At 49.7% G+C, this 26302-nt stretch overlaps 1 protein-coding gene across 2 annotated transcripts; it reads left to right on the top strand.

The window, feature by feature from the left end:
• Positions 1-10: 10 nt before the first annotated feature.
• Positions 11-25769, top strand: VIPAS39 (VPS33B interacting protein, apical-basolateral polarity regulator, spe-39 homolog). 2 transcript variants are annotated; one of them, XM_074956004.1, is made up of 20 exons: positions 11-380; positions 868-960; positions 2263-2359; positions 4769-4912; positions 6065-6103; positions 6643-6707; positions 12059-12115; positions 14432-14524; positions 15346-15379; positions 15926-16028; positions 16134-16161; positions 16426-16499; positions 17339-17414; positions 18848-18982; positions 20085-20126; positions 20972-21061; positions 21630-21716; positions 22820-22909; positions 23593-23697; positions 24840-25768. In XM_074956004.1, the coding sequence occupies exons 2-20, from the start codon at positions 868-870 to the stop codon at positions 24858-24860; spliced, it is 1473 nt and encodes a 490-aa protein (XP_074812105.1). In that variant the 5' UTR covers positions 11-380; the 3' UTR covers positions 24861-25768. The 2 variants fall into 2 exon arrangements, with proteins under 2 accessions (XP_074812105.1, XP_074812106.1); XM_074956005.1 differs by lacking the exon at positions 11-380 and adding an exon at positions 13671-13803 and having other exon boundaries at positions 24840-25769.
• The last annotated feature ends 533 nt before the right edge of the window (positions 25770-26302 follow it).

Genomic DNA, 26302 nt, shown 5'->3' with positions numbered 1-26302 from the left:
GCTCGGGCGGGGCGCGCGGAGCGGTTTCCCACCCTCCGCGTCTGGCCGTGTCGCTACCGACACAGCATCCCCCGCCCCGAGCGCCCGCCGGGCCTCACAGCTCTGCGGCTTCCGCCAGTTATGGCGGAATCATTTCAGCTCCGCCGCCGATGCGTAGCGGGATGTGAACGCCCACCCCGTTCCTCGCGAGGCCTCTTGGGACTCGTAGTCCAAACCTCCGCGGACGGAGGCCCCGGGAACAAGGCAGAGGGCGGCGCGGATGAGACGAGAAGGCGGAAACTACACGTCCCATAGTGCTTTGCGCGGAGCTACCCCCCGCCGCCTCCCCCCCCCCCTCGGGAGGAGGCGCTCTCAGGGCAGTCCGGCTGGCTGGAGGGGCGGTGAGCACCTGTGTCTTGGCGGCGGCCCCTGCCCCGAGCCCCGTCCCTCTGAGCCGGGGGGCGGGGCCTGCTTGGCCCTGGCGCTCCCAGTCACGACGCAGCAGCTCGGGGCCTTGTCCTGCGGCGGCGCTGGGGGGCTCGCTGGTGCCGCTGCCCCGGCCTTGCAGGGCCGAGATAGCTCGGCCGGGCCCCGGCATCTGCGCAGCCGGTCCCCTCGTGCCAGGCGGGTCATTGAGCTGCCGGGCCATGGGCTGATCTGATCTGATCCGCCACAGCCTCGTTTCCCACCATTCCCTTCTCCTCTGGCCGGCCCTGTGGGTCCACCCCTCTTTGCCTGGTCAGGCGCTGCAGTCCCCTACAGCCCTCAAGTGGGGTGACCCAAGGGCCCTCCCTTGAGGGCCTAGGCCCTGAAGTGCTGGTTCTGATCCAGCCTGGAGAGATTTTCCTGCCGCTTAGCACCTGTGTTTCTCTTTGGCTGCTTTTCCAGATGAACAGGATGAAAGTTGACGAGGAGGAGTACTGGCACAGCTCCAAGTGTAAAGCCTTCACATTTGATGATGACGATGATGAGCTCTCCCAGGTATAGTCTTCAGGCTGCATGGGTTGATAAAACCCTAGAGAAGGGGTCGGCAGCCTTTCAGAAGCGGTGTGCCGAGTCTTCATTTATTCACACTAATTTAAGGTTTCGCGTGCTAGTAATACATTTTAATGTTTTTAGAAGGTCTCTTTCTATAAGTCTATAATATATAACTAAATTATTGTTGTATGTAAAGCAAATAAAGTTTTTAAAATGTTTAAGAAGCTTCGTTTAAAATTAAATTAAAATGCAGAGCCCCCAGGACCCGGGCAGTATGAGTGCCACTGAAAATCAGCTCGCGTGCCGCAGGTTGCCTACCCCTTCCCTAGAGACTCACCTCTTTCTTCCAAAAAATGGGAAAATGGAGAAATCCAGCTGTTTAAGGGTTCCTATGCATACAGTTAAATCCCCCCCTCCCCCCTGCTTGAAGGAAGCCGTGCTAGACCCATGAGAAGGAACAGGGAGTCTGAAGGGCATAAATGTTGGGTCCTGCTTTCTTCCTCGCTTTCTCTGTAAATCTTGGAGGATCTGTGTAATGTTTCTGGGAGGGGAAATAAGTAGAAAACACCAAAAAATACAGTATATTTTTCTTTTTAAAAATAATTGAGGGAGTTGTTGGACCTCAGTTCATTTCCTAGTAGATTTCTGTCTGTTGTTGTGCGAGTAGACTCGTAGGAGATTTGGTCCCCTTCATGGCCATTTTAGCAGAGATGCCTCAAACTTGATCAGGGACACTGAATTCCCTCTCGCCCTTGAGTCCCTGAGAATAAACAGAGGGCTTCAGGCATCTGTGCTTGGCACTAAATTAATTGAAAATTTCAGAATTAACCTTTTAATGAGTTCTTCTCACTGATTTAGTGTTGCTGGGCAAATAAGAGATAAAAAAACAAGAAATATTTGTCTTATCTTTTGATTGTCTGTGTGGAGATCCTTAAGGTCTCTTGACATCAGGCCTGTAGGGCAAATCTTAGACCTCATAATAAATTGAGGGTAATTTACCTTTCCAGTGATCCCCACCTGCACCTCCTGCTAGTTTGAGGTATTTATAACTGACTGCTCAGATGTTCATAGTCCTCAAGTTCCATATACTGGTGAAAAGGGGCTGATTGTTGGCCAATTGCCTTGTGCAGAAGTGTGGAACATCTTCCACTGGTCTTTCAGCTGTGTGGGGGCTGGAAAAGGCATGTGCAAAGCACTGAAGGCATGTGCAAAAAGTTTGTTTGGACGGGAGTGGGTCCAGGAAAGCCTCAGGCTATCTGAGTGGAACAGAGATGGTCTTCATGCTAGCCTTGTGTTTGTCCACAGCTAAAGGAGTCCAAGCGGGCAGTGAACAGCCTTCGAGACATCGTAGATGATGACGATGACCTTGAGAAGTTCAGCTGGAGTGGAGAGCCAGTGGGCAGTAAGTGCAGGGGTATCTGAAAGTTATGTTGGGGAGGGAAAGCGTATGAAAACATTCCTGTCTGGACTTGAGCTGTGCAGCTACTTTTCTTACTCCAAAGTCAGATCCCTTCCCCAGGAATACGGGGATCTTGGAGTCTAATCCTCCCACTTCCCATTCTTTCATGTAAACTTGTATCTGCCTCAGCCCATTAGAAGGAGAATAAGATGAGGTCCCCAGTGTACTCTTTCCATTTATACAAGTGGAGGGAGTTCCACTCTCCCTCTCCCAATATCCAGCACAGACCAGCATAGACTTTATCCATATCTGGCATCCACTAAGCTTAGGTGAAGGAACCACCAAAAGTATGTTTGACAACCTATTACGCTCTCCCACACTTGAAACCTGTTTCTCCCAGAATCTTTTATGCCAGTTTCTGCAGGAGTTTGTCAGAGATGCTACAAGGTTCAGCACGGTGATTGATGGGCTGATGTGGTGCTTGAGGTACAAGTTTCAGTTGCAAGCAGTTGAACCAATCCATTTCAGGTGGACAGTTGGAGACTGAATGGGAGCTGGGTTATGACCTTCTGACAGCTGCTGTCCACATCCTTTTGGGGGTCATGACTCCTGGATTGTTATAGGGAATAGCAGAGATCAAAGTGCAGATAAAAGTTGCTCGTTGGAGTCCTGAGGATAATCCTACAGTATTTTGAGGTTGTCAGATTCCTTAATGCTGGGAGTCTCCTCCTTGGATAGTTAATATCAGGCATGGCAAGCCGGTCAATTGACTGATCAAATAATGTCAGTTGACTATTATTTGACTATGGTCAAATTTCCACCAAAAATGCCCTGATGTGAGTGGCAACCTACCTTTTTGATTGCATCATGGTCCCATTCTTTCATTTCTTAGAATTTCATTGGATTGTGTTTTTGCATTTTTCTGAGTTAAAATTACTTAGTTAAGTAACTTGTTTTTTGTAATTTGGCATAATTATCTATTTAAGGCTAAACCTGTTGAAGACCATAAAGTTTGACTGTTTTGTTACTGTTCTAATAAATTAGTGCTTTAAAATGTTTGGCCATTTTTGACATTATTTGACCAATATTTGATTGGTCAATTGACCAGTTTTTTGGACCACTAAAATGCACAACCCTAGTTAATACTGATAACTTTATTATAATCTGTTCCCTGTGTTCCCCCATCCACCAGGCCACATTTGTGGCACTGCGCAGACCATTGAAGTGTAATAATAAAGTGTAATAATTTAAAAACTACCCAAACCTACAATGCTAGGTGCTGTGGCATCTTAGATAAAGGGGCTGGCAGGGCTGGCCAGCAACATGCCTGGGAAAGAAGAGATTTCTTTCTTCTGAGAACAGAAAGGGATGGTGTGAGGCAGCGTTGTGTGGAAGCTAGGTCCATATACCCTAAAGGTCACCACAGTAACAGTTCAGTCCCTGTCAAGCTATGGGCAGGGGTGGGAGCTCTACAGGGTGGGTGGTGTCAGAGCAGTTTCCTGTTAAGAAGAAGCTTAGATATAGCCATGTCCTCAGGTTTGGACCAACCCAGTGAACTTAAATGTTGTGCATGGATCCCCCTACCGTGTTCTTATTACCTGAGAGATCAAAGGGTTGCAGTGCTCCCACCATGCTGCAGCAATCCTTTGCATGGAGCCAGCGCTTCTTGTCTTGCACCACAGCTGCTCTTCTTGCTTGTGTCTCCTGTTCACCTTCCCAGTCAGCCTCTTTACCCAACCACACACTATCACAGTCTGGCTCACTCTTCTTCTGCTATGCCAGTTGTTCAAAAGCTTGTGTGTGTGGTGGGGCTAGGGTACAGCTGTGTAGAGAGAGAGAGACTGCCTGCTGTGCCTAGAGCAACAGGGAGCAGAGCTGAGCACATTATCGCCCCCATCTGGGGTGTGTCACAATACCTGCCTGTCGTCTGCAGGCATCAAAGTTATCTCAGTGCTGTAGTGCCTGGAAGGGAATGTCTTACATTTTTCCAGTCCAGAGAAACCAAAGGATCCAGTATCTAGTTTTGTATCTTCCATTGTAAGCTCTTTGGAGCAGAGAATGTGGCACACCTCATATAGCATCATTTAAATGTACTGTGTCACATAAGTGATCTGTAGTATTTATACAAGCTGTACCCATACAACACCACTGAAATGCAGCCATTTCTGAGGAGGAACGGGGCAGCTGCTTAAACTTCAGCACTACACAAGTTCAAGTTTAGGAAGCTATGTGCTGAGTACTGTATCCAGTTGATACAGGGAGGTAAATACAGAGGCAGAATGTGCAGAATGTTCCAAAACGAAAAGTGATGAGGACACAAGAGTTAACATGCGTCTTCCACTCTAGAATTTTTCATTAAAGACTGGTTTTATGTTTTTTTGGTGAGTTACAAGGATTGTTCTCTCTTCATAGGTATTTCCTGGTCCATCAAAGAGACAGCCTCCAGCAGCTCTAATGCTCCTGAAGGGAGAGACTCAAGCCTACAGAAGGGCTCTTCTTCCCATGCAGCCTTCCCCAAGCAAGCCTCCTCTTACTCCATCAGCAGTTTCTTCAAAGGTAAAGTCCCTACTTGGCTAGGGCAGATGGGCCTTCCCACAAGAGTGCCAGAGGGGAATCCAGTTACTTTGTGCGTATCCCAGACCAGGAAGTGCCCCATCTCTGCCCAGCCACAGGCTGCATCAGCCACTTGACAGGTGTCAGTGACCACGTCTGCTTTTTATAAAGTGGGGAGAGCAGAGGCGACGCGGGGGAGGAGGAGAAGGAGAAGCGGGGTCATGTTATGCATCATCTCTGGGGGATTGGCTGAGGTCTCTTTCAGTATAGAGGGGCAGGCCATGTAGACTATATCTTCCAGCATGCTATGCGCTGTGGAGTAACAAAGCTGCTTGGACCAAGGTGGAGCATGGCATGCTAGGAGCTGTAGTCTCCAGCAGTCACCCATCTGTACTTTAGATGAAAGGCTATTTGGGACTGTGTTTGGCCCAGGTGGGCTGCGCTTGGTCCTTTCTGCCCCAGAGGCAGCAGGCAAATACCCTTCTCCTGGAGCTGAGATGGCTTCTACTGTTGCATGTGGGGATGGAGCTAGTTACTTCACCTTGGCATTGCCAGACATAGTCCAGCTGGCTGAGGGAGAGTCATGTGGCTCAGCGCTGTTGTCTCTCCAGCCTGGAAACAAGTCTGATTCTAAAGCTGAATTTCCTCTGAATGTCCTCTAACCATGTGTCATGTTTTTTGACTGCCCCCGTTCTTATACATTAACTGATTTAGTGCTGGTGAAAGGTGCTGAAATCTTAGCCCTGGAGACTGAAGACTTCTGTATAGTCACAGTGTAGGTACAGATGTCAGTGCCTTCTCCCTCCTCTCACAACACTGTACCCCCAGAGTGGCTCAGTGATCTGTAGTGGACCCCTCCAGGGGTAAGGAGTTCAAGCTCCATAACCCTCTCAGCCCTGGCCCCTCTGGCAGCAAGGGGTCAGTTAGTGCCAGTTTTGTTGTGTGATGTGGACAGATGTCCAGTAGGAAATGGCCTGAGACCCGACACGCCCCTCCTCCCCCCCTCCCCCATTTGTTTCCAATAGGCTGGCCCTGTCTAATAGAGTTAGTCTGGGATGCCCACTTGGAGTGTAGTTCTATGTTCCTTCAGTGAGAGGTGCTGCCTGGGGAAAGCCAGTTGAAAATCTCTCACTGTTGCCTGTTTGATTCTTTTAGGAAGAAACAAATTTGGGAGTTTTCAGTCCCTTTCAGATGGTAAGAGAGCGGTTTTTATTCCTTTCTAAGCAGGGTGTGGGAAAGGGGGATAACACTTGACACTTATGTAGGGGATTTTCACACTGAGTTCAAACCCCTTTGGAAAGTTGGGTCACTATATTTTCCCCGTGTTACAGATGAGGAAACTGAGGCACAGACTTGCCCAAAGTCCCCCAGCAAATCAGTATAAGGGTCAGAAATAGACTAGTATCTCCTAACTCATTCCCACAGTCTAATCGCTAAATATGCTGCCTCTTTGATAGAAAATAACCTGCCTGTATACAGCCTCCTGTGGTTTGCAAGGGGCCTCTAGCCAGACTTTCTCACATTCTGGTTCACTGCAGTTCTGTGCCCAGTCCATGGACATATGGGCTCCTCTCAGTCCATGGGGCTGGCCCAGGGTTTACTACTCAGTCTGTTCTTTTAACAAAGGAACCTATGCTAGGGAGGAAGCTTAGACCTGGGGAAATATAGGAAGGTTGATGTGAATCAGGATCTCAGATGCGCTACTACTCAGTGTGTTGCCTTCCCCTTCACAGCTCTCTCTGACACAGGCGTTAAAAGCTATGCTCCAGAGCTGCGGAGACCAAAGGCGGAATACAAGGTGGGTGGCTCACATTCAGTATCCCGGTGTTAGAGCAATGGACTGCAAAGGTCACATGGGGTGGAAGGGGTGAGTGACCAGTCCCCCTTTTAGCTAGCAGAGGGCAATCTAGGAACTGGGAGCGTGAAGGTGAGATGTACAGTCCCAGTTCCAACCTGCAGGAATCCCTTCAGCAATAACTCATGCAGAGTCTCAGACATCACATCTTTTTCCACTAAAAGTGAGCGTGTTGGTGGAGACACAGGAGTTCTCCCTCTTCTTACTGAGGAGCCCTGCAGAGATGGGTAGAAGGGAACATTTGTTAATGCTTTGCCTGAAAGCTGCTTCCCCACCAACAGTGCAGCCGCAGCGTTGGCAATGGCTTTATTCCTGCTGTGAGACTGGAACTAGAATCATAGAATATTAGGGTTGGAAGAGACCTCAGGAGGTCATCTAGTCCAATCCCCTGCTCAAAGCAGGACCAATCCCCAACTAAATCATCCCAGCCAAGGCTTTGTCAAGCCGGGCCTTAAAAACCTCTAAGGATGGAGATTCCACCATCTCCCTATGTAACCTATTCCAGTGCTTCACCACCCTCCTAGTGAAATAGTGTTTCCTAATGTCCAACCTAGACCTCCCCCACTGCAACTTAAGACCATTGCTTCTTGTTCTGTCATCTGCCACCACTGAGAACAGCCTAGAGCGCCATCCTCTTCGGAACCCCCCTTCAGGTAGTTGAAGGCTGCTATCAAATCTCCCCTCACTCACTCAGCCTCACCTCGTAAGTCATGTGCCCCAGCCCCCTAATAATTTTCATTGCCCTCCGCTGGACTCTCTCCAATTTGTCCACATCCCTTCTGTAGTACAGGGACCGAAACTGGACGCAGTACTCCAGGTGTGGCCTCACTAGTGCCGAATAGAGGGGAATAATCACTTCCCTCAATCTGCTGGCAGTGCTCCTACTAATACAGTCCAATATGCCGTTGGACTTCTTGGCAACGAGGGCAAACTGCTGACTCATATCCAGCTTCTCGTCCACTGTAATCCCCAGATCCTTTTCTGCAGAACTGCCACTTAGCCAATCGGTCCCCAGCCTGTAGCAGTGCATGGGATTCTTCTTTCCTAAGTGCAGGACTCTGCACATGTCCTTGTTGAACCTCATCAGATTTCTTTTGGCCCAATCCTCCAATTTGTTTAGGTCACTCTGGACCCTATCCCTACCCTCCAGCTTATCTACCTCTCCCCACAGCTTAGTGTCGTCTGCGAACTTGCTGAAGGTGCAATTAATCTCATCATCCAGATCATTGATAAAGATGTTGAATGAAACTAGCCCCAGGACCGAGCCCCTGGGGCACTCCACTCGATACTGGCTACCAACTAGACATTGAGCCATTGATTGCTACCCGTTGAGCCCGACAATCTAGCCAGCTTTCTATCCACCTTATAGTCTATTCATCCAATCCATACTTTTTTAACTTGCTGGCAAGAATACTGTGGGAGACCGTATCAAAAGCTTTGCTAAAGTCAAGATATATTACATCCACCCCTTTCCCCATATCCACAGAACCAGTTATCTCATCATAGAAGGCAATCAGGTTGGTCAGTCATGACTTGCCCTTGGTGAATCCATGTTGACTGTTCCTGATCACCTTCCTCTCCTTCAAGTGCTTCAAAATGGATTCCTTGAGGACCTGCTCCATGATTTTGCCAGGGACTGAAGTGAGGCTGACCAGGTTCTCTTTCTTCCCTTTTTAAAATATGGGCACTATATTTGCCTTTTTCCGATCGTCTGGGACCTCCCCCAATTGCCACGAATTTTCAAAGATAATGGCCAATGGCTCTGCAATCACATCAGCCAACTCCCTCAGCACCCTTGGATGCATTAGATCTGGACCCATGGACTTGTGCACATCCAGCTTTTCTAAATAGTCCTTAACCTGTTCTTTCACCACTGAGGGCTGTTCACCTCCTCCCCATACTGTGTTGTCCAGTGCAGCAGTCTGGGAGCTGACCTTGTCTGTGAAGACCGAGGCGAAATACTTCACCTTTTTTCACATCATCTGTCACTATGTTGCCTCCCCCATTCAGTAAGGGTCCCACGCTTTCCCTGACCTTCTGACCGCCTTTTAACTCCCAATCAAGAATGCTACTCTGAGCCTCAGGACACCTCACACAGGAATAACTCCCTGCCCCATGGTGGTGCTGTTCTCCTCCTGAATATGCTGCTTTTCTTTACACACACTCTTCCTTAAGGGATGCTGCTGAGATAAACACCATCCTGGCCACTATGGTTGTAGAAGCCCTCTACACCAACATTCCACACAAAGATGGACTACAAGCTATCAGGAACAGTATCCCCGATAATGCCACGGCAAACCTGATGGCTGACCTTTGTGACTTTGTCCTCACCCATAACTATTTCACATTTGGGGACAATATATACCTTCAAGTCAGCGGTACTGCTATGGGTACTTGCATGGCCCCATAGTATGCCAACATTTTTATGGCTGACTTAGAACAACGCTTCCTTAGCTCTCATCCCCTAACGCCCTACTCTACTTGCACTACATTGATGACATCTTCATCATCTGGACCCCTGGAAAAGAAGCCCTTGAGGAATTCCACCATGATTTCAACAATTTCCATCCCACCATCAACCTCAGCCTAGACCAATCCACACAAGCGGTCCATTTCCTGGACACTAATGTGCTAATAAGCAATGGTCACATAAACACCAACCTATACCGGAAACCTACTGACCGCTATACTTACCTACATGCCTCCAGCTTCCATCCAGGACACACCACACGATGCATTGTCTACAGCCAAGCTCTACAATACAACCACATTTGCTCCAACCCCTCACACAGAGACAAACACCTACAAGATCTCTATCAAGCATTCTTACAATTACAGTACCCACCTGCTGAAGTGAAGAAACAGATTGACAGAGCCAGAAGAGTACCCAGAAGTTACTTATTACAGGACAGGCCCAACAAAGAAAATAACAGAACGCCACTAGCTGTCACCTTCAGCCCCCAACTAAAACCTCTTCAGCGCATCATCAAAGATCTACAGCCTATCCTGAAGGACGACCCATTACTCTCACAGATCTTGGGAGACAGGCCAGTCCTTGCTTACAGACAGCCCCCCAACCTGAAGCAAATACTCTCCAGAAACCACACACCACGCAACAGAGCCACTAACCTAGGAACCTATCCTTGCAACAAAGCCCAATGCCAACTCTGTCCATTCAAGTGACTCCATCATAGGACCTAATCACATTAGCCACGGCATCAGGGGCTCGTTCACCTGCACATCTACCAATGTTATGTATGCCATCATGTGCCAGCAGTGCCCCTCTGCCATGTACGTTGGCCAAACCAGACAGACTCTACGCAAAAGAATAAATGGACACAAATCTGACATCAGGAATCATAACATTCAAAAACCGGTAGGAAAACACTTCAACCTCTCTGGCCACTCAGTAACAGACTTAAAAGTGGCAATTTTGCAACAGAAAAGCTTCAAAAACAGACTCCAACGAGAAACTGCTAAGCTTGAATTAATATGCAAACTAGATACCATTAACGTGGGTTTGAATAGAGACTGGGAGTGGCTGGGTCATTACACAAATTGAATCTATTTCCCTAAGTTAAGTATCCTCACACCTTCTTGTCAACTGTCTAAATGGGCCATCCTGATTATCACTACAAAAGTTTTTTTCTCCTGCTGATAATAGCTCATCTTAATTAATTAGCCTCTTACAGTTGGTGTGGCTACTTCCACCTTTTCATGTTCTATGTGTGTGTGTGTATATATATCTTCTTACTATATGTTCCATTCTATGCATCCGATGAAGTGGGCTGTAGCCCATGAAAGCTTATGCTCAAATAAATTTGTTAGTCTCTGAGGGGCCACAAGTACTCCTGTTCTTTTTGTATGGAAAGTGTCCTTTCCTTCTCTGTCACTGCCCCCCACAGAGATCATTAAGTAGGTGGAGGAGGAATAATTTAGCATAATAAAGGGGGAAATAATAGCTATGGGATGAAATGAAGGTAGGGATAGTTTCTTCTGACTTCCAGGACCAACTTTTGGACAGTGATCTGGATCAGGCGGAGGAGCTGTCTCAGTGGAAGCTCTGATTCTTGGGACATTTACCATAGACTGTGCAAGGCCCTAGAACCATACATCAGGGCCCAGTCCTGCATTGGCATCTTAGAGGGAGGGGCGGGGTGGAACCTAAAAGGCACTTCCTTCTCTGGCCTGTATGATTTGATAAGACATCAGTGAATTTTAAAATCCCATGTACTTTTCCCCACTGCTGCCCATTGTTCACTCCCTGCCTCTTATTCAGGATGGGGCAGTGACACTAGCCTGGTCCCTTTCACCTCCTCATTTGAGTCCCTTTCCTTTGCCCGTCCCCAGGCACTAGCCCAAGGCTGTTGGCTTTGGGTTCCCTGTGCTGCCAGGGAAGGCTCACCTGAAGAAGCCTGCCTGAGGGTAGAATGGGAATGGGAAGATGTAACTGAATCCTTTCCCTGCCAATTCACAGTCTCTCAAATTGTGTGGGGGGGGAAACATTTGGGGTTTAAGGTTCCTGGGGTGGGAGCCCATTCTAAGATGCACCTCCCATGTGGATGCAGTGATAGTCTTTGTCCAAGGCAATAAATAGACACCCTGTTCTCCTTTCGGCCTCTGGCTCTATCCAGTCTGCTGTAGGGGGGCTGAGCAAAAGTCATTGCCACCTGAGGCTCTGTGGGAATGTGTCCTCATCCCCAAAACCACTCCAGCTGTCACCCTCCTAGGTAGTTTCAGCAGAGGATGGGCCACTGAGACTGAACCCTGCGGTGGGCTTTTGAGGGAGCTCTATGAGGTTAGGGGTCAGGCGTGTCAGGGTAGTGCGAGAGCAAGCTTTCCCGCACAGTACCTGGGCTGTAGCTATCGTGTGGATAAACAAGAGACTTCTGTCTCTGCAGGTGTGATTGGCCCCTTTCAACCAGCAGTAAAAGTTTGCACGTAAATAGTAGCCTGATGGCATTCTGGGTACTGAACTTCAGAGTCTCTTGGATTGCGTTGGCACCAGTGGTACCAGCCAGTGACCAGATCAACCTGCCTCCCCCCTCACAAAGGTTCCAGGAAAGTGACAAGATTCTGGAACCTCCTTCCCCAGGCCAGTTCAGTCACATCAGAACTCTACTACTCTCGTTAGTTGCAAAGCCTACTGGGAAACCCTTCTAGCTGCTGTGAACTGTGTGACAAGTTATTTCATCAGTCCCAGCTTTGAGTGGGAGGAGCTGCACAGCAAACACTGGGATAGCTTGGCCCCTCAGCATCTCAGGAAGTTGATGAGCTGATGTCTTCTGTTGCAGGATTACAGCAGCGACTGGAGTCCCAAGGATACAGTCAGACGAATGCAGAGGGGCAAGGTAAGGACATTCCTTTTCCATCTGCTTGCAAGAGGGGAGCCTTGGTTGTTACGGGATTCCCGAGGTGCAGCCTAGGACCATGGGACCGCTGTGCCCCCTTAACTCTCCAGCCTGGGCTCTCTCTCTGCTTTGCTAGTGATGAGCAGAAAACCCGTCCAGGCACTATCATCACAACTGCATGTGCTACCCTACACCCAGCTAGATTGCATGAATGTTCCCAGAGCTACTCATGAATCACACACAGAGAAAGGCACCAGGCCAATCCCCTCAAGCTCCCAGCCTTGTACGTCAGGACTATACCGTCTTGCACTGCTCAATACGAGCACTGCAAGTTTATTAATTGATTCACCACTTCATCAATGGAAAATGGATATACACCAGCCTTTGTAAACCTAAGCAGATTCACCAAATGCTTCAGGCAAACTCACTGGTAAAGATAAACAGTAAAGCAAGTTTATTGACTACAAAAGATAGATTATAAATGATAGGCAAAAAGTCAGAGTTAGTTACCAAAATAAAATAAAATACAAGCACACAGTCTAAACTCTCAACCCTATTATTGGGCAACATCTAGACTAAGCAGTTTTTCTCACCCCATTCTATCTTGCAGTTCATAGTACACAGGTTTCACCCTTGAAACCTGGGCCAGTCTCCTCTGTTGGAGTCTTCAGTCTTCTGAGTGTCCTTGTTGCTTGCAGCATAGGTGGGGAAAGGAGAAAAGGCCAAGCCTGGGGCCACTGTGTTCTGTTTTATACCCTTTGTCCATGTGCTTGGAGAACACAAGTCCAGGCATGTCTGGTGGGCATTACTGAGTCAGAAGGTGAAGCAGTACTCTGGTGTGTCTCCTGTGAGTGAGTCATTGAATTGTAACTCCTCTGCTAGACAGTGGCTGGTGATGTCTGTTCAGCACCCATCCAGGTGTTGGTTACCTCCCTTGTCATTGTCTCTGGAGAGCTATTATCTGGGAGCTTCTCAAACACATGGCATATTTTAGTGAAAACTATACAACACAATTCTTATAATTTCATACGCATTGATGATAATTTTTACTTTATATGCAATAGCACAATTATATATAAATGAGGAATATGGGGGTTACAGGACACTCCCCCAAGGTATACATATTTAGGTATGGGGGTTACAGGGTGCTCCCCTGAGGTATACATATTTAGATAGAACAATGGCTTTTGGCAGATCGTAATGTTTCCCCTGATACCTCACATGGCATGCTTTATATGCAGTATCACAATTATATATAAATTAGGAATATGGGGGTTACAGGGCACTCCCCCAAGATATAGAGTGTCACATTGGTGCTCTCAGGCTGCCTCCTGCTTCCATCTCTGTATTGTGGGACTGGGCAGGGGAACTGGGCAGCTCCGTTAATTGGTTGCATGGCCATAGCGGGCACAACTGTCCAAAGCTCTGTGCCCACCTATGGCTTTGCCAAATAGAAGGAGCAAAAGCAGAAAGGAAGCACTGAGATACTGCTAGAGTCCGGAATAGTGACAGGTGGCAATCATTGGGCCACTGCTAGAGCCTTTGTCTCTGTTAGACCCTGGAGGCTTCTCCCATGGCATGAGGTCATCTGCAGTGCCGCTGACCCTTCTGGAGCTGGCGTTATGACAAACGACCCGTGGGGTCAACTTCAGGGCTCTGGCTCTCTTCATAGTTGGTGGCAATCAGAGGTAGGGAGCAGGGAAAATGGGAGTCGTCCTTGGTGCAGTGGAGTTGGGACCTTGGTCCCAGCTGCTCAGGGCTGGCGGTGAGCAGATGAGTCCTGTGGAGGAGAAGGTGATGTGTGCAGAAGTAACCACCCGACTGCTGCTACCCCTTCGCTAAGGTTGTAACTTTCCCTTCTTAGCAGTTGGTGAAGGGCTTTGCTTCCATCTCCACTGTGGGAAAGGGTAGCTCCAAGGCTAAGGAGTGGTGGGGGAAGATCAGCTCTGGGCTAAAGGGAGCCAAGGAAGAGTCAGAGTCTTCCAGTTCCAGTCTGCTGATCAGCTTCAGAGGAACCCAGATACCAGGGCCCTTCTGCTCTGATGAGTTCTGGTGGTTTGCAGGGTGTTTTGGGGAGCAACGCAGGCACCATGCTGCCCCCAGGCTGTATAGTTAGAGAGCCTGATCCTGCAAAACCCCTTCAGTGGGAGACTCTCTCACAGCCCTGGGCTCAGAAGGAATGAGAAATGTTCTGAAGAGGAGTGATTCATGTTGCTGAATCATTCAAGATTAGAGAGAGGGTTAGATCCCTGTATCTTGGTTGGATTCCAGGCACCTGACTGATGCAGTGTTTCCTTGTCTCCAATGATGACCCAGATTTGCTCACTGGAGAGGTTCCGTTCCCTGCGGGAGAAGCTGGTGCTCCTGGATGAAGCTGTCGCGGTGCATGATGGGAATGTCATTACAGCTGTGAGTCCTCCTCTGCAGTATAGGGTTGGGTTGGTGGTGGCGAGGATGGTTTCATAAGGGGTCCGTGTATCTGCACAGCTATTTAGCCCCTGAATGCTGCTGGTGCTTTGAATTAAAATCTGTGTGTTACCGAAAAGGGCCAAGTCTGAGGTCTGGGAAACTCCATGTTCTCAGTCTTTGGTTGAAAATCACGTGCTTCTCTGGAACCTCTGGTTGGAATCCCCAGCAATCAGCTTCTTTTCCACTTCCTGTGCCCGATGGATCAGGTTCCCTGTCACTGCCTGTGTTTAGGGCTTTGGGGTGAGATGTGGAAAGTTTAGGTCCCATCTGCTGCACATTGCACTGAATATTCTAAAGAGCTGCTCATAAGGGGAGAGGTTTGTCCCAGACTCTTAGCCTTAGAGCATTGTGCAGCAAATGAGCCATGTGCTGGGTGGTGTGATCCCTCCTACTCCAGCGAGGTGGGTGAGGTGGTCCCTGTATGTATGCTGCTAGGAAAGCTCTTTAGGGTCCTTCAGGAGGGACGTGACGGAAATGCCATAGTTTAAGTATTGAAGCCTCTCTTATCTAAGCTATAGAAAAGCCAGCAGACCTTCTCCCCAAACCAGTGTGTGTCAGCTCACAAGCTCCCCCAGGCCTGTGTTTGGCCTATGCAGTACGGAAGACACTAGCATTGCTCAATACAAAACACTGATCAAGCCTTGCTTGAAGGCTGGAGCTGAGATGTCTGTGGATGAGTGGGCCTCCCCTGATGTCTCTGCCTATCCAGATGCTAGTGGGGGTTCATCTGCTCATCTGAGGGATGTCTCTTCTGCTTGCAGATCCTAATATTCTTGAAGAGGACGCTGAAGAGAGGTAAATGTGGCTGAGAAGTGTCTAGGGCCAGTGGCATTTGTGCAGGATTATGTTTCTCAGTTAAGGGGAGCGTGGCCAGATTCTCTCACCTGCTGCAAGTTAAAGGGAGAAAAGGGCTGGGATCACTCTTTTTAGGTGCTTCTTAACTGAGCCAGGTGTCTCCTTGAGAGAGATGCACCTTGGATCCAGTGAGCATAATGGGACAGGGTTGGTGCTGGCTGTGAAGACCCAGAGAGACTGTGTGAGCCCCTGGAACTCTGTTAGGAGATGGCAGAGGTTGGGGTGGGGATGAATGAGAATGAACCTCTGTGGGATATGACCATGCACCACAGAGTGCTCGGCCATTAAACAGGTGTAATTGGGTTCCTTTCCTAACCCCTGGTCACTAGAGGTTGGACTAAGTTCTGGAGAGGGGGGTTTGCAGAATCCTTTAGTTTTCTTCCAGAAGTTAGCAGCACCATCCATACTGAAACAGCCCACGCTGGCCAGCTCACACCTTCTCATGGCTCCTCAGTGCTGACATGCTGTCTGTTAATCCCCACTTAGAAATCCTGTTCCAAGAGCTGGAAGTGCGACAGGTGGCCCTGCGCCATCTAATCCATTTCCTGAAAGAGACAGGGGAGCAGACGCTGCTCCTGGACCTGCTCAGGTGAGGCTCCCCACCCAACATCAAGGCTGGGCTTAGCACACTGCCTGTGGTTGGACCCAGAGTGGAGGGTGCTGAGCAGGGCTAATGCTTTGTTTCCCTTTGCAGGTTCCTGGACAGGACCGAGGAGGTTGCCGTGAGTATTCCCAACCGTGGCAGGAACTTCTCCTGTATAGCTTTTACAAGGTGGGGGAGACCCCTCAGAGACCCCTCGCACATCCCACCTTCCAACAAAGGATGCTGTTGTGACAAGCGCCTGGGGACTGGGAGTGGCTAGCCTTTAGGCGTGGTGTAGTCAGTGGGCAGGGCTTCAGTTCATGTTTTGTTGGAAGGTGACATTCAAGATCTCCTGAGCCCATTCCCTTTTGAACAGCTCCTGTTTTCTTTCTGCCCCCTCCAGCTTTCTCGGTACCGGGAGCACTTGAGCATCCAGGATGCAGAGAAACGAAGAGAATTTCTTAAAGGCTGCATCAGGTGAGCAGGGAAGGTGGGGGACTGGTGGGGTGTGAGTGCCTCCTGGAGGGTGGAATAAGAAGTGCAGCCTGCTGGAACCAGTAGAAGAATGGTAGTCTACTTTTTGTCAAGGTCCAGATTTCTTGGTCAAGGTATAGTCAAGGTCCAGACTCCAGAGAAAATAAATAATAAAAAAAAGTAAATAAAATTTTTTGGGTCATTCAAAAGCGTCTGGTAGTCCGGTTTTGGCCCTTGGTCCTCCTATTGACTACCCCTGCAGTAGAGTTTTGTGATGCATAGGATTAAAGGGACAGTGGTCTCTCTTTCATCACTGAGCGGGGGTTTGAGGAACAACATAGTGATTAGGAACAGCCTGTGGTGATCAGTACTCCAAACTATCTTCTGCTGACCAGAGGGCAGAGACACCTTGGGGAGTTTCTGATCACTTACCCCGTGGGTGGGGATGAGACCTGGGGTGCCAAGGTGAAATGTTAGTCTCTGGTGGGTATCACTAGCACTGTTCTGTGCTTCCTTCTCTCACCTACCGCTCCTTGAAGTCCCGAAGATTTCCCCCTCTGATTGGGCTCTCTTTGTAGATGGCCTCCATCAGAGAGAGCAGGCAGTGATCTGGGAAGCTGAAAGCTTGAGAACTCACTGCCACTCCCAGAGCATTTGGGTGGGTGAGGCCAAAGAGGGATGCCATTCTGAGTCATCATGAATATAGGGAGCAAGAACATGGGGAGTTCATCCCCCGGGAATACACAGGTAAGGTAAAATAGGGAAGAGAGAGCCCCTCCAGGCCTTGTGTGCTGGGAAGAGATGCTGATAGTGGCTGTCCTCATCTCTTTGTTGCCCGCCAGGTTACCATTTTCATCTGAAGATGCCGTTCATGTTCAAGACCATTATACGCTCCTGGAGAGACAGATCATCATTGAGGTAAGGGCCTCCTTTGGCCATAGAGGGAGTGTGTCTCAGAGCTCTCCATCTGCCCCTGGCGCAGACCGGCCTGTTCTAATCCCAAGGTTCCCTATCTGGGAGGAATAAGAAGTTTCTAGATGCTGTAGCTGACTAGCTTGTGACCTCTTGGATCTAATGTGACTCCATATCCAAGCTTTGCTGATAGGCAGCTGCACCAAGCTGTCCCACTAAGAGTCGGATATCATCATGTGCTGATGGTTACATACAGGGCATTCGCTTCAGAGCTGTGCAGCACATTAAGATAGTGTCACACTGTCCGGTGGCTCACAACCGTGAATCCCAGCCTCAGGGCAGACACTGGTTTTATGTTCTGTAACGAGATTCACTCACCCAGTAACAAATGTGAACTCCTGCAGCACTGTAACAGTCTTACATGGAGTTACAGACAGTCTCCTTGGACACTCCAGTCTATCTTGCCACTCAGGCAAGCTGCATGAAATGATAAATGGTCCCTTACATCAAAGATCACAAAAGATTCAGATTGCTCCCAGTCCCAAGAGACTAGTCACTGACGCCAGATCTCACACAAAAGGCAACGCTTGTAGCCAATCTGACAGTAAACTAACTAAGGATTTATTAACTAAAAAAAAGAAATGAAAGGTATTTACAGGTTAAAGCAGGCAACATATATACACAAATGAGTTGGTCTGTGGTTCCAAAAGGTGACAGAGATATAGTAATCTGTCAGCACTGAACGTCTTCTACGATTAACCCAGGTTGACCCTGGGGATCTCTGCTTTTGTTTCCTAGCTCCAGCCCTGTGAGAGTCCAAACAGCAGAGAGTCAGAAGAATTTTCATGTCAGCTGTCTTTTATTTCCTTCTTCCAAAATTCAAGTTGATAGGTTGGGCTTTCTTGCATGTAGCACCTTATGGGTGTAAGAGGACCATCAACCCAGTCTTTGTATAGTGATGTTTCACAGTGGCGCACTTAGTTTTGATAGCCCTTCTTGATGGGTGGGGGAAACAGTTCTCCTGCCTGGGTTCACAAGTTCAGAGCAGACATTTTTACAGTTATAAAGCAAAACTTACATACTACCTTTATAGGACGGAGTTCAGAAGTTACGAATAAGATTAATGCGTGCAGCAACTTACAAGCATTTTATAGAGTCTAAATACTAAGCACATCCTTACAAATCGAACACCTATATTGAGCAATGCTAACATACAGGTGAGCTGGTCTGGTTTCCACCTGTGAATTTGTCAGCACTCAGCTGACACCTACAGCCTTGGCAAGAGCTGGCACCTGGTCTATCAATGTCACAGATGGTCCTGTTGAAATCAGGGCTGTCCCATGGAAACTGGACCAGACAACCCTCATCCTCTGTGAACTGGATGAGCAAAGTGTGGCTGGCCTGGTTTCCATGCAGTCTCTCTCATCCTACTTCTCTAGGCAAACGACCGGCATCTGGAGGCCTCTGGGCAGTCTGAGATATTTCGGAAATACCCACGAAAGGCCTCGATCCTCAACATGCCACTGGTGACCACGCTATTCTACTCCTGCTTCTACCACTACACAGAGGCCGAGGTGGGGGCAATAGCGGGGTAGGCAGGGGGCTGGAATTCTGTGCCGAGATCCTTGGTATGGGTTACTAAATAATGATAGTGCCCAGCTCTTTCTCGCACTTCCCATCCGTAGATCAAGGGAGTTTAGAGTCACTACCCCTGTTTTACAGATGGAAAAATGAGGTATGGAGAGGTGCAGTGACTCACACAATGTCCACCAGCAGACCAGTGGGCAGCCAGAACTAGAACTCATATCCCCTGAGTCCCAGTCCAGTGCCACTCAGCCAACCGCTCAGCTAATAAAGTTGGCACACTGGTAAAGAAAGGATGAAACTGTTCCCCTCCATCTACAAAGATCCTCCCCCACACAATCTCCAGAGAGAGTTCCCCATACCTTCTAGAATGGTCCCCACATTTTATGGAGTTCTGGCACTTCAGGGGGCCATAAGAAGTGTGGGGACGGCATTAGAGAGGGGCATTTTGCCTGGTATGGCAGCCATCACAGAAGAGTTGGCACCTCAGGGAAAGCAGCTACCTTGCACTGTTTCAGAGGCAGCTGCTGGATCCAGTGTCCAAGGGGTTAACGTGGTTATTAACCTTTTCAGGCCCAAATGTGGGACAATGGTCTTTGAAGTGTGTGTGAGCGCCCTAGACTAGAGGCATGGGAGACCCAGCCCCAGATAGCAGAGGAGGAGATGGGAGAGTTGCTTCCTTTGGAACCTCCATTTCCCAATCTAGCATTAGCAGCCTTGGTAATGTACGGAGCCCTGGCAAGCAGGAGTTCTGGGTCTGTCAGGGTGGTCTACATTGCAGCTGGGAGTGAGTCTCCCAACCTGGGTAGACAGACTTACTCTAGCTGAGCTCAAACTAGTCCACTGAAAATAGCAGTATGGATGTTCTGGCTTGGGTGGAAGTTCGGGCTCCAAAGCCCACTTGACCCCCTAGGCTTCAAAGCCTGAGCTGGAACATCCATGTTGCTGTTTTTAGTGCACTAGCTTGAGCCTTGCTAGCATGAGTCTGCCTGCCTGGGCTGGGAGACTCGCTCGCCTCTGCAGTGTAAACATACCATAAGGGGCGGGGGAAGCCAAGATCTGAAAAGGCTGAGCATTACTATCTCTCTCCAGGGGACATTCAGCAGTCCAACCAACCTGAAGAAAACCTTTAAGGTAGGGAGTGAAATCAGATTGGTGTCTCATTCTTGGTGGGAGGTGGGTTTCTGTGACAGCATCAATGAACAGGCAGGCAACAGAGCTGGGGTGCCTGGGAGGAAGGAAATTGAGAGGCTGAGTTCTATCAGAAGTAGGGGTTGCCGGCTCGGCAGAGAAAGGGTTTCTCCCCAGACAGAAGGGGAGTGGGGTTAGATCCAGCTGTTAGATAAGGGGCAAGCTCTGTGGAGACCTTTACTTTGGGCTGGGCTGGAAGCCGGACCCTCCTGGGGGACAAGGGAGGAAGCTTGGCTGCAAGAGCCTGCGGGAAGTTCTGTGGGGAACTTGGGGTGTGAGGAGCCACTGGGATCCCAGGTTACAGGAACCCTTGCACCTGGATTTGAACCCCAAGCTCTGTGAGGCTGTTCCCTTAACTGGGGTGAGCTCCCCTCACCCTTAGCTGGCTTTGGTGCTCGGCCTACGGGTGATCCTATCTTGCTTCTTATGGCTTGGAAGGGGAAAACGGGCGCTCCTCACTGCCAGTCCATTGCCAGCCTCAGCCTGCTGCACCAGCCCTGTTGGGAGCCCCCTCCGTACCTTCCAGCAGCATGGCACTCTCCCTGGAGTAAGTGTGGAATGGGGTGGGCCATGCTGGGGGCTTGAGCCGTGTTAACCCTGCCTCAGTAGGAGTTGCAGTTCCTTTGTGTGACTCTACATGTACTACTGTGCTGCCGGGCTCAGGCTTGGATCGCACTATCCCTCCCCTCCCAGCAGCTGGCTTGGTTCCTGCTGAGCAGTTGGTGCTGTCTGCTCCCTCACCCCACTCTGTGCTCTCATCCTCAGCATTCAGTGTCTCTGCCTTGCAGATCCCAGACAAACAGTATGTGCTGACAGCCCTGGCTGCACGCGCCAAGCTGCGAGCCTGGCATGATGTGGATGCCCTGCTCACCACCAAGGTGAGTGGCAAAACCTTTCTGGGGGGTGGGTCCAAACACTTGCTGTTTCCTGGCTATGTCCATCTGGTTAGAGGGCGGTGAGCTGTCTGTCTCTTGTCTGGCCTGAGCTGCTCTGGGGTTTATTTGGAGAAGCATTGCTTGTTAGCTCTGGCCCCTGGCCCATCCATGCTGTGGGGTTCAGATTGAGTTGCTCAGAGAGCAGGTTCCCCTGTCTAAAGAGACGGACTTAGTACAGCTCCTACCAACTCAGCCAGAGAAGGAAGCTGCCTTGAGGCTCAGCTGCAGGGGATTCACATGCATTGTGAACTCAGCCTCCAGACATGGGACGCTGCTGATCGTGGAACTAGGGTCTGGCAGGAAAGAGCAGCATCCTCAGCCAGAGGCAGATTACCACTGCCCTCTGGAGGCTATGCAGAGGGTAGGGAGGAGGAGGAGCAATCCCAGCGGCTCTTCTGCCCCGCACCGAAATCTACTAACAGCCCTGTCCCTCAATTCCCCACCCTCTGGGAATCTTGCATGGGACGTCCGTTTTGAAAAGGTTAGTGCTGAGTTTGGGCTGTGGTTTCAGAACTGGCTGGGTTACACCAAGAAGAGAGCTCCCATTGGCTTCCATCGAGTGGTGGAGATCTTACAGCGGAACAGTGCCCCCGTGCAGGTGAGCAAAGGAACTGCCCTGTCAGAACACACCATCCAGTCTGCTATTCTGCCACACTGGATCAGACCTTTGGGCCATTCGGTCTACAATCCTGTTGCACTGACTCAGACCACTAGGTCACCTAGCTTGCTAACGTGCCGCCAGCAGTGGCCATTACCTATACCTTACAGTGTGGTGGGGGGGCTGTTTATTCTTCCTGATCCAACAAGTGAATTTGCTTACAGCCCAGAGAGGGGCATTGACCCCATGTGGTTGTTGCTTGGCTTCCATAGATGTGGGTGGTGAAGGACTTCCCCATGTGAAGTTCCTCTTTGTTTGGGCCTGCTGAGTCCCTTAGTTACGTACATGTGCCTGGAAGGAACATCATAGGGGTGAGAACACAAGGGAGGTAGATGCAGCTGTTTGTCAGAAGCTGGGATTAGGTGACAGGGCATGGATCACTTGATGATAACCTGTCTGTTCATTCCCTTTGGGGCACCTGCCATTGGCCACTGTCAGAGGACAGGATACTGGGCTTGATGGACCTTTGGTCTGACCCAGTATGGCCTTTCTTATGTTCTAAGTCATAGTGCTATAAGAGTGTGGGGAGGCTGGGATTGGCTCTGTCAAAGCAGTACATGCAGACTGGCTTTGTGTGGAAGTTGCTGGTGCCAGGCCACACTTACTTCACAGGGAAGGTAGTTACCTCAGCTAAGGGAGATGGACAGCAGCAGGCTCTGAGGTGTCTGAGGGATCAGATCGTGCATGGCAAAGCCCCTCTAAATGATCCAGGCCATCAAATGGCTTCTTTCCTACATTAGGTTTCTAGATGCTTCATTTGGGCAAGTGTTCAGCTGATTCCCTGGAGTTGGGATAGTGTAGGAATTGCCCCGTGGGTTGGCAGGGCCCTTGAGGAGGGGCTAGGTTCATTACCTCTGGAGCCTCCTAAGCAGGCTCATCTGTGAGGCTGTCCCATCCATGCACTATCTTCTGCTTGCAGAGGGGGCCAGACTGTGTGGTGACCTTCTGTAAGAGGCTAGTTGACTGGAGCAGGGGTGTTTTGGGGGAGAAGGGGTGGCTAGGGGGAAGTGAGCTCTGCTGATGCCTCCTGCCTTCCCATCCAGGTGCTGCAGGAGTACGTGCGCCTCGTGGAAGACGTTGAGACAAGGTTGAACCTTGCCATGAAATATAAGTGCCATGATGTTGTTATTGATGTGAGTCCCTGCTGTACAAAGCGGGAGGTCTACATCCCCCCCACACACAGACACACCTGGCTGGGGGCAGGCTCTCCCACATCTCCCTTGCCTTGTCGTCATGTGCCCATCTCATTTACCTCTGGATTTACTTTCCCTGTGTTCCCTGGCCTCTCCCAGAACCAGCTAAAGCCAGGTGAGCCCTGCTCACACTCCCTCTACCCCCACCTCCAGGAGCTTTGCTGGGGCCTCACAATCCCAGCCTGCAGTACCCCCTGCTATTCCTGCCTGAGCTCCTCTGGTGTAGAGATGCAATTGTGCTGAATGGCACAATTCAGAGACAGTTGTCAGCTTGGGAGTGGCATGAGGCTTGGAATTTGCTCTACAGCAGGACGTGAGCTTCCGTCATCAGGAGTGAAAAGTCGGTGCACCAACTCCTTGAGCCTCTCCTTCCTGGAGGGGGCCTTTCCCAAAGGTTTGAGGTGAGGGCCCAATCTTCCATTGGGGCACCCCATAAGATCTGTGATTTTTCACCAGGACTGGCTGCCTGTGATGGATCCTGCTGCACAGCGATGAGTCTTTGCGGAAATCAGCATGTGGCCAAGGTTTTGGGGAGATTGGAGGGTTATTCCTCAACTGAACAGAGGGGTGCTGCCCAATAAAGAAGGTTGCTTCCCTTAACTCTGGTTTTGCTGTTTAACTAGACATACAGAGACCTGAAGGATCGGCACCAGCTGATGGCATACAGGTGTAAGGTGGAGCGGGGCTCTGCGGAAGAGGACAAGATAGACAGTATCCTCAGCAACTTGGTAAAGAATGACTCCTCGCCCACATACACCCCGAGCTAGCCCTGTGGTGCTCTCTCCTGTAGACACTAATCAGAGACAGGAGTGGGTTTGTTTGGTGTATGGCATTGGGGTTGCTGCCCTGTGTCCCCATATCCTCATCTCTCTCCCTGCTGGGAAGATGCTAGTCCAGGTGGAGGTTCCAGTTAAACACAGGAAAGGGGGATCTGTGCAGAGTCTCTGGAGAAGAGCTGGTGCTGGGAAAGGGAGAAATAGCAACTGCTCAGTGCCGAGTCCCCACACCGAAGAGTTGATTTCTGTTTTTGCGATAGCGAAAAGAGGCTCAAGGCATTGTGCTAGGACTAGTGTCATGGGTGTGAAAGACAGTCCCTGCCCCAGGGAGCTTACAGTCTTAGCATGTGACGAGCAATAACAAGTGGTGCTTTAATGTGGGGCTGGGCTCCTTTTTGATGGTCTATTATGGACACAACCTGCTAGGTGACTGTTTTGGGGCCTCCTGAGATCAAAGGGTTTTTTACCTCTGGGTTTGGTGTTCTGTTTTACTTCTCCTATTAGGCCCAATTGTATTAAAAGCTTATAGTGAGTCATAGTCTGACAGGGGACTGCAAGTCAGGAATGTCTGACTCAGAATCCTGGCTTGCTGCATGGCCTTGTCCCTTTCCTTCATGCCTTAGCTTCTCCATCTATACCATGCAAGTAATCCTGACCCACCTCCTAGGGGATTGTGTGGATCTATATATTGTGGTGATGATCTTTAGCACTTGCCTTTATTGCTGCTTGTCTGCTCCCTACAGTTGACTCAGCTTGGGGCAGTGACACTAGTGTGGTCAGTTTGCACTTCCTGACTTTAGTTGTTTTTTGTTGCTGATCCCAGGCGCTAGCCCAGAGCTGCTGGATTTGGATTCCCCATGCTGCAGGGGAACATCCGACTGTTTTCATTGACTTAAACCTCAAAGCTTTCCAGGCACATCAGTTTATAAACCCGCCCACCTTGTCATTTGCTGCAACATCACTCGAGCATGGGCTGAATTCCCTGAGAGTGTTCTCCGGTCCAGTGGGGCAGATACCGCCTGGGCATATTCCTGAGGGATCTGAGCTGCGATCAGCACTAATACTAGCCATGTCCTGTTGTTCTTCTCTTTCAGCAAATCCGATGGAAGAATTGAGGTGTCTACCCACCTCAGAAGCAGCCCAATTTGCCATTGCCATGCCATTGAGAGAGGAAACTATGGAGCCAGCCTCAGTGCCAATAGAGCAAGTTCTGTTTCCCGTCTTGGTATGGTTTGTCTGATATTGCCAGTCAGTGCCAGTGGCTCCTGGGACAGAGAGGCATCCAGGCTGATATAAGGCAAACCCCACTATCTGGCTAGTGGGACAAGACACTGATGAACTGGAGTCAATGCTCTGTAACTGGCTAGGCCATGAGGTGGGCATGGCTTCAGCGTTCAGAGGGAAGTAAAGCCAGGCAAAGCAGCGGCTACTTCAGATTTGTGCAGGATCCGGGCTCATTCAGGTGAGAGGAACAAGACAATTACCCACAAAAGATGTCTCCTAAGGTTAGAGGTGACCCGCTCCCTTGCCATACCAGCTGCTAAGCCTGGGGCAATGATGGCCGTGTCAGAAGAGAAGACGCAGGAACCGCTTACTGGACTGCGTTCTCCCTGCCTCTACGAGCGTGATGGGTAGGGAAAGATTTCTTGCCACTTAAAACTCCAATCTTCCTGTTTGTCTCTGATTCAGAAAAGAAGCTTTCAGCCAAACTTCTGCAGATTGCATATCCCTACTACAAAGCCCTGCATCTCAAGACCTGCCCCTTCACCCAAAGGGAAGCTGGGAGTTCTGCCTGGAGCTCCTCCACTCCCTCATTGGGTTGGTTAGAGAATGAGGTAAAATTCCCTCCCAGCAAGTGCTGAAGATGCTGGCCCCACAGAGCCCCTTGGAACAGTCTCTTCTCCCTGGCCTTTACATTGGGAAAGTTTTTGTTACATCCCTTAAAAATGTGACTCTCCCCTGGGGTTCCCTGCCAGTTTTGTGGTGTCAGACCTCACTTTCTGTTCCGTAAATAAAGCTGCGTGTCTGTCTCTCCTTGTGGCTCCTATTTACTTCCTTCCCTAGTGCTTTACTGTCCCCCTGTGTCCTGATCATGAGAGGTTGCCCCATCTTTTGAGAAGTGGGCACATGAGATGCACCTCAGAGTATCCCAGGGCCACAAGAAACGTGACTGATGGAGCAATTTTGCCTTGAAGGAGAAGCTTATCCAGGGTGGCAACCTTGGCATCTCACATCCTTGCTGTTCTCAGCGGGGGCACATCTAACAGCGAGTGATGCTGTGGAGCACACAGCCTTGCAAATGCCACACAAAAATGGTGGTTATTTATCTGTTGGAGCCAACAGCGGCCACATGCCAGTCTCCCTGATCTGCTGTAACAACCCTACATTAAGTGTATGATGAAGTGGGAATTTTTGGGAATATTTTTCTGACCCCTATGTAGGTCTGTTTCCTCTATATGCTGCATTGTTACCTAGTGGGTGGAAAAGAACTGTTTGCTCTCAGAGCAGGCAAAGGGTTGGTCTACACTAGGAACTGACATTGCTGTAGCTACGTTGG

Source organism: Natator depressus, chromosome 6 (genome assembly GCF_965152275.1).
Source record: "Natator depressus isolate rNatDep1 chromosome 6, rNatDep2.hap1, whole genome shotgun sequence".
NCBI lineage: Eukaryota > Metazoa > Chordata > Testudines > Cheloniidae > Natator > Natator depressus.
Note: the sequence above shows the minus strand (reverse complement) of the source record. Positions and strands in the feature narration are given on the sequence as shown.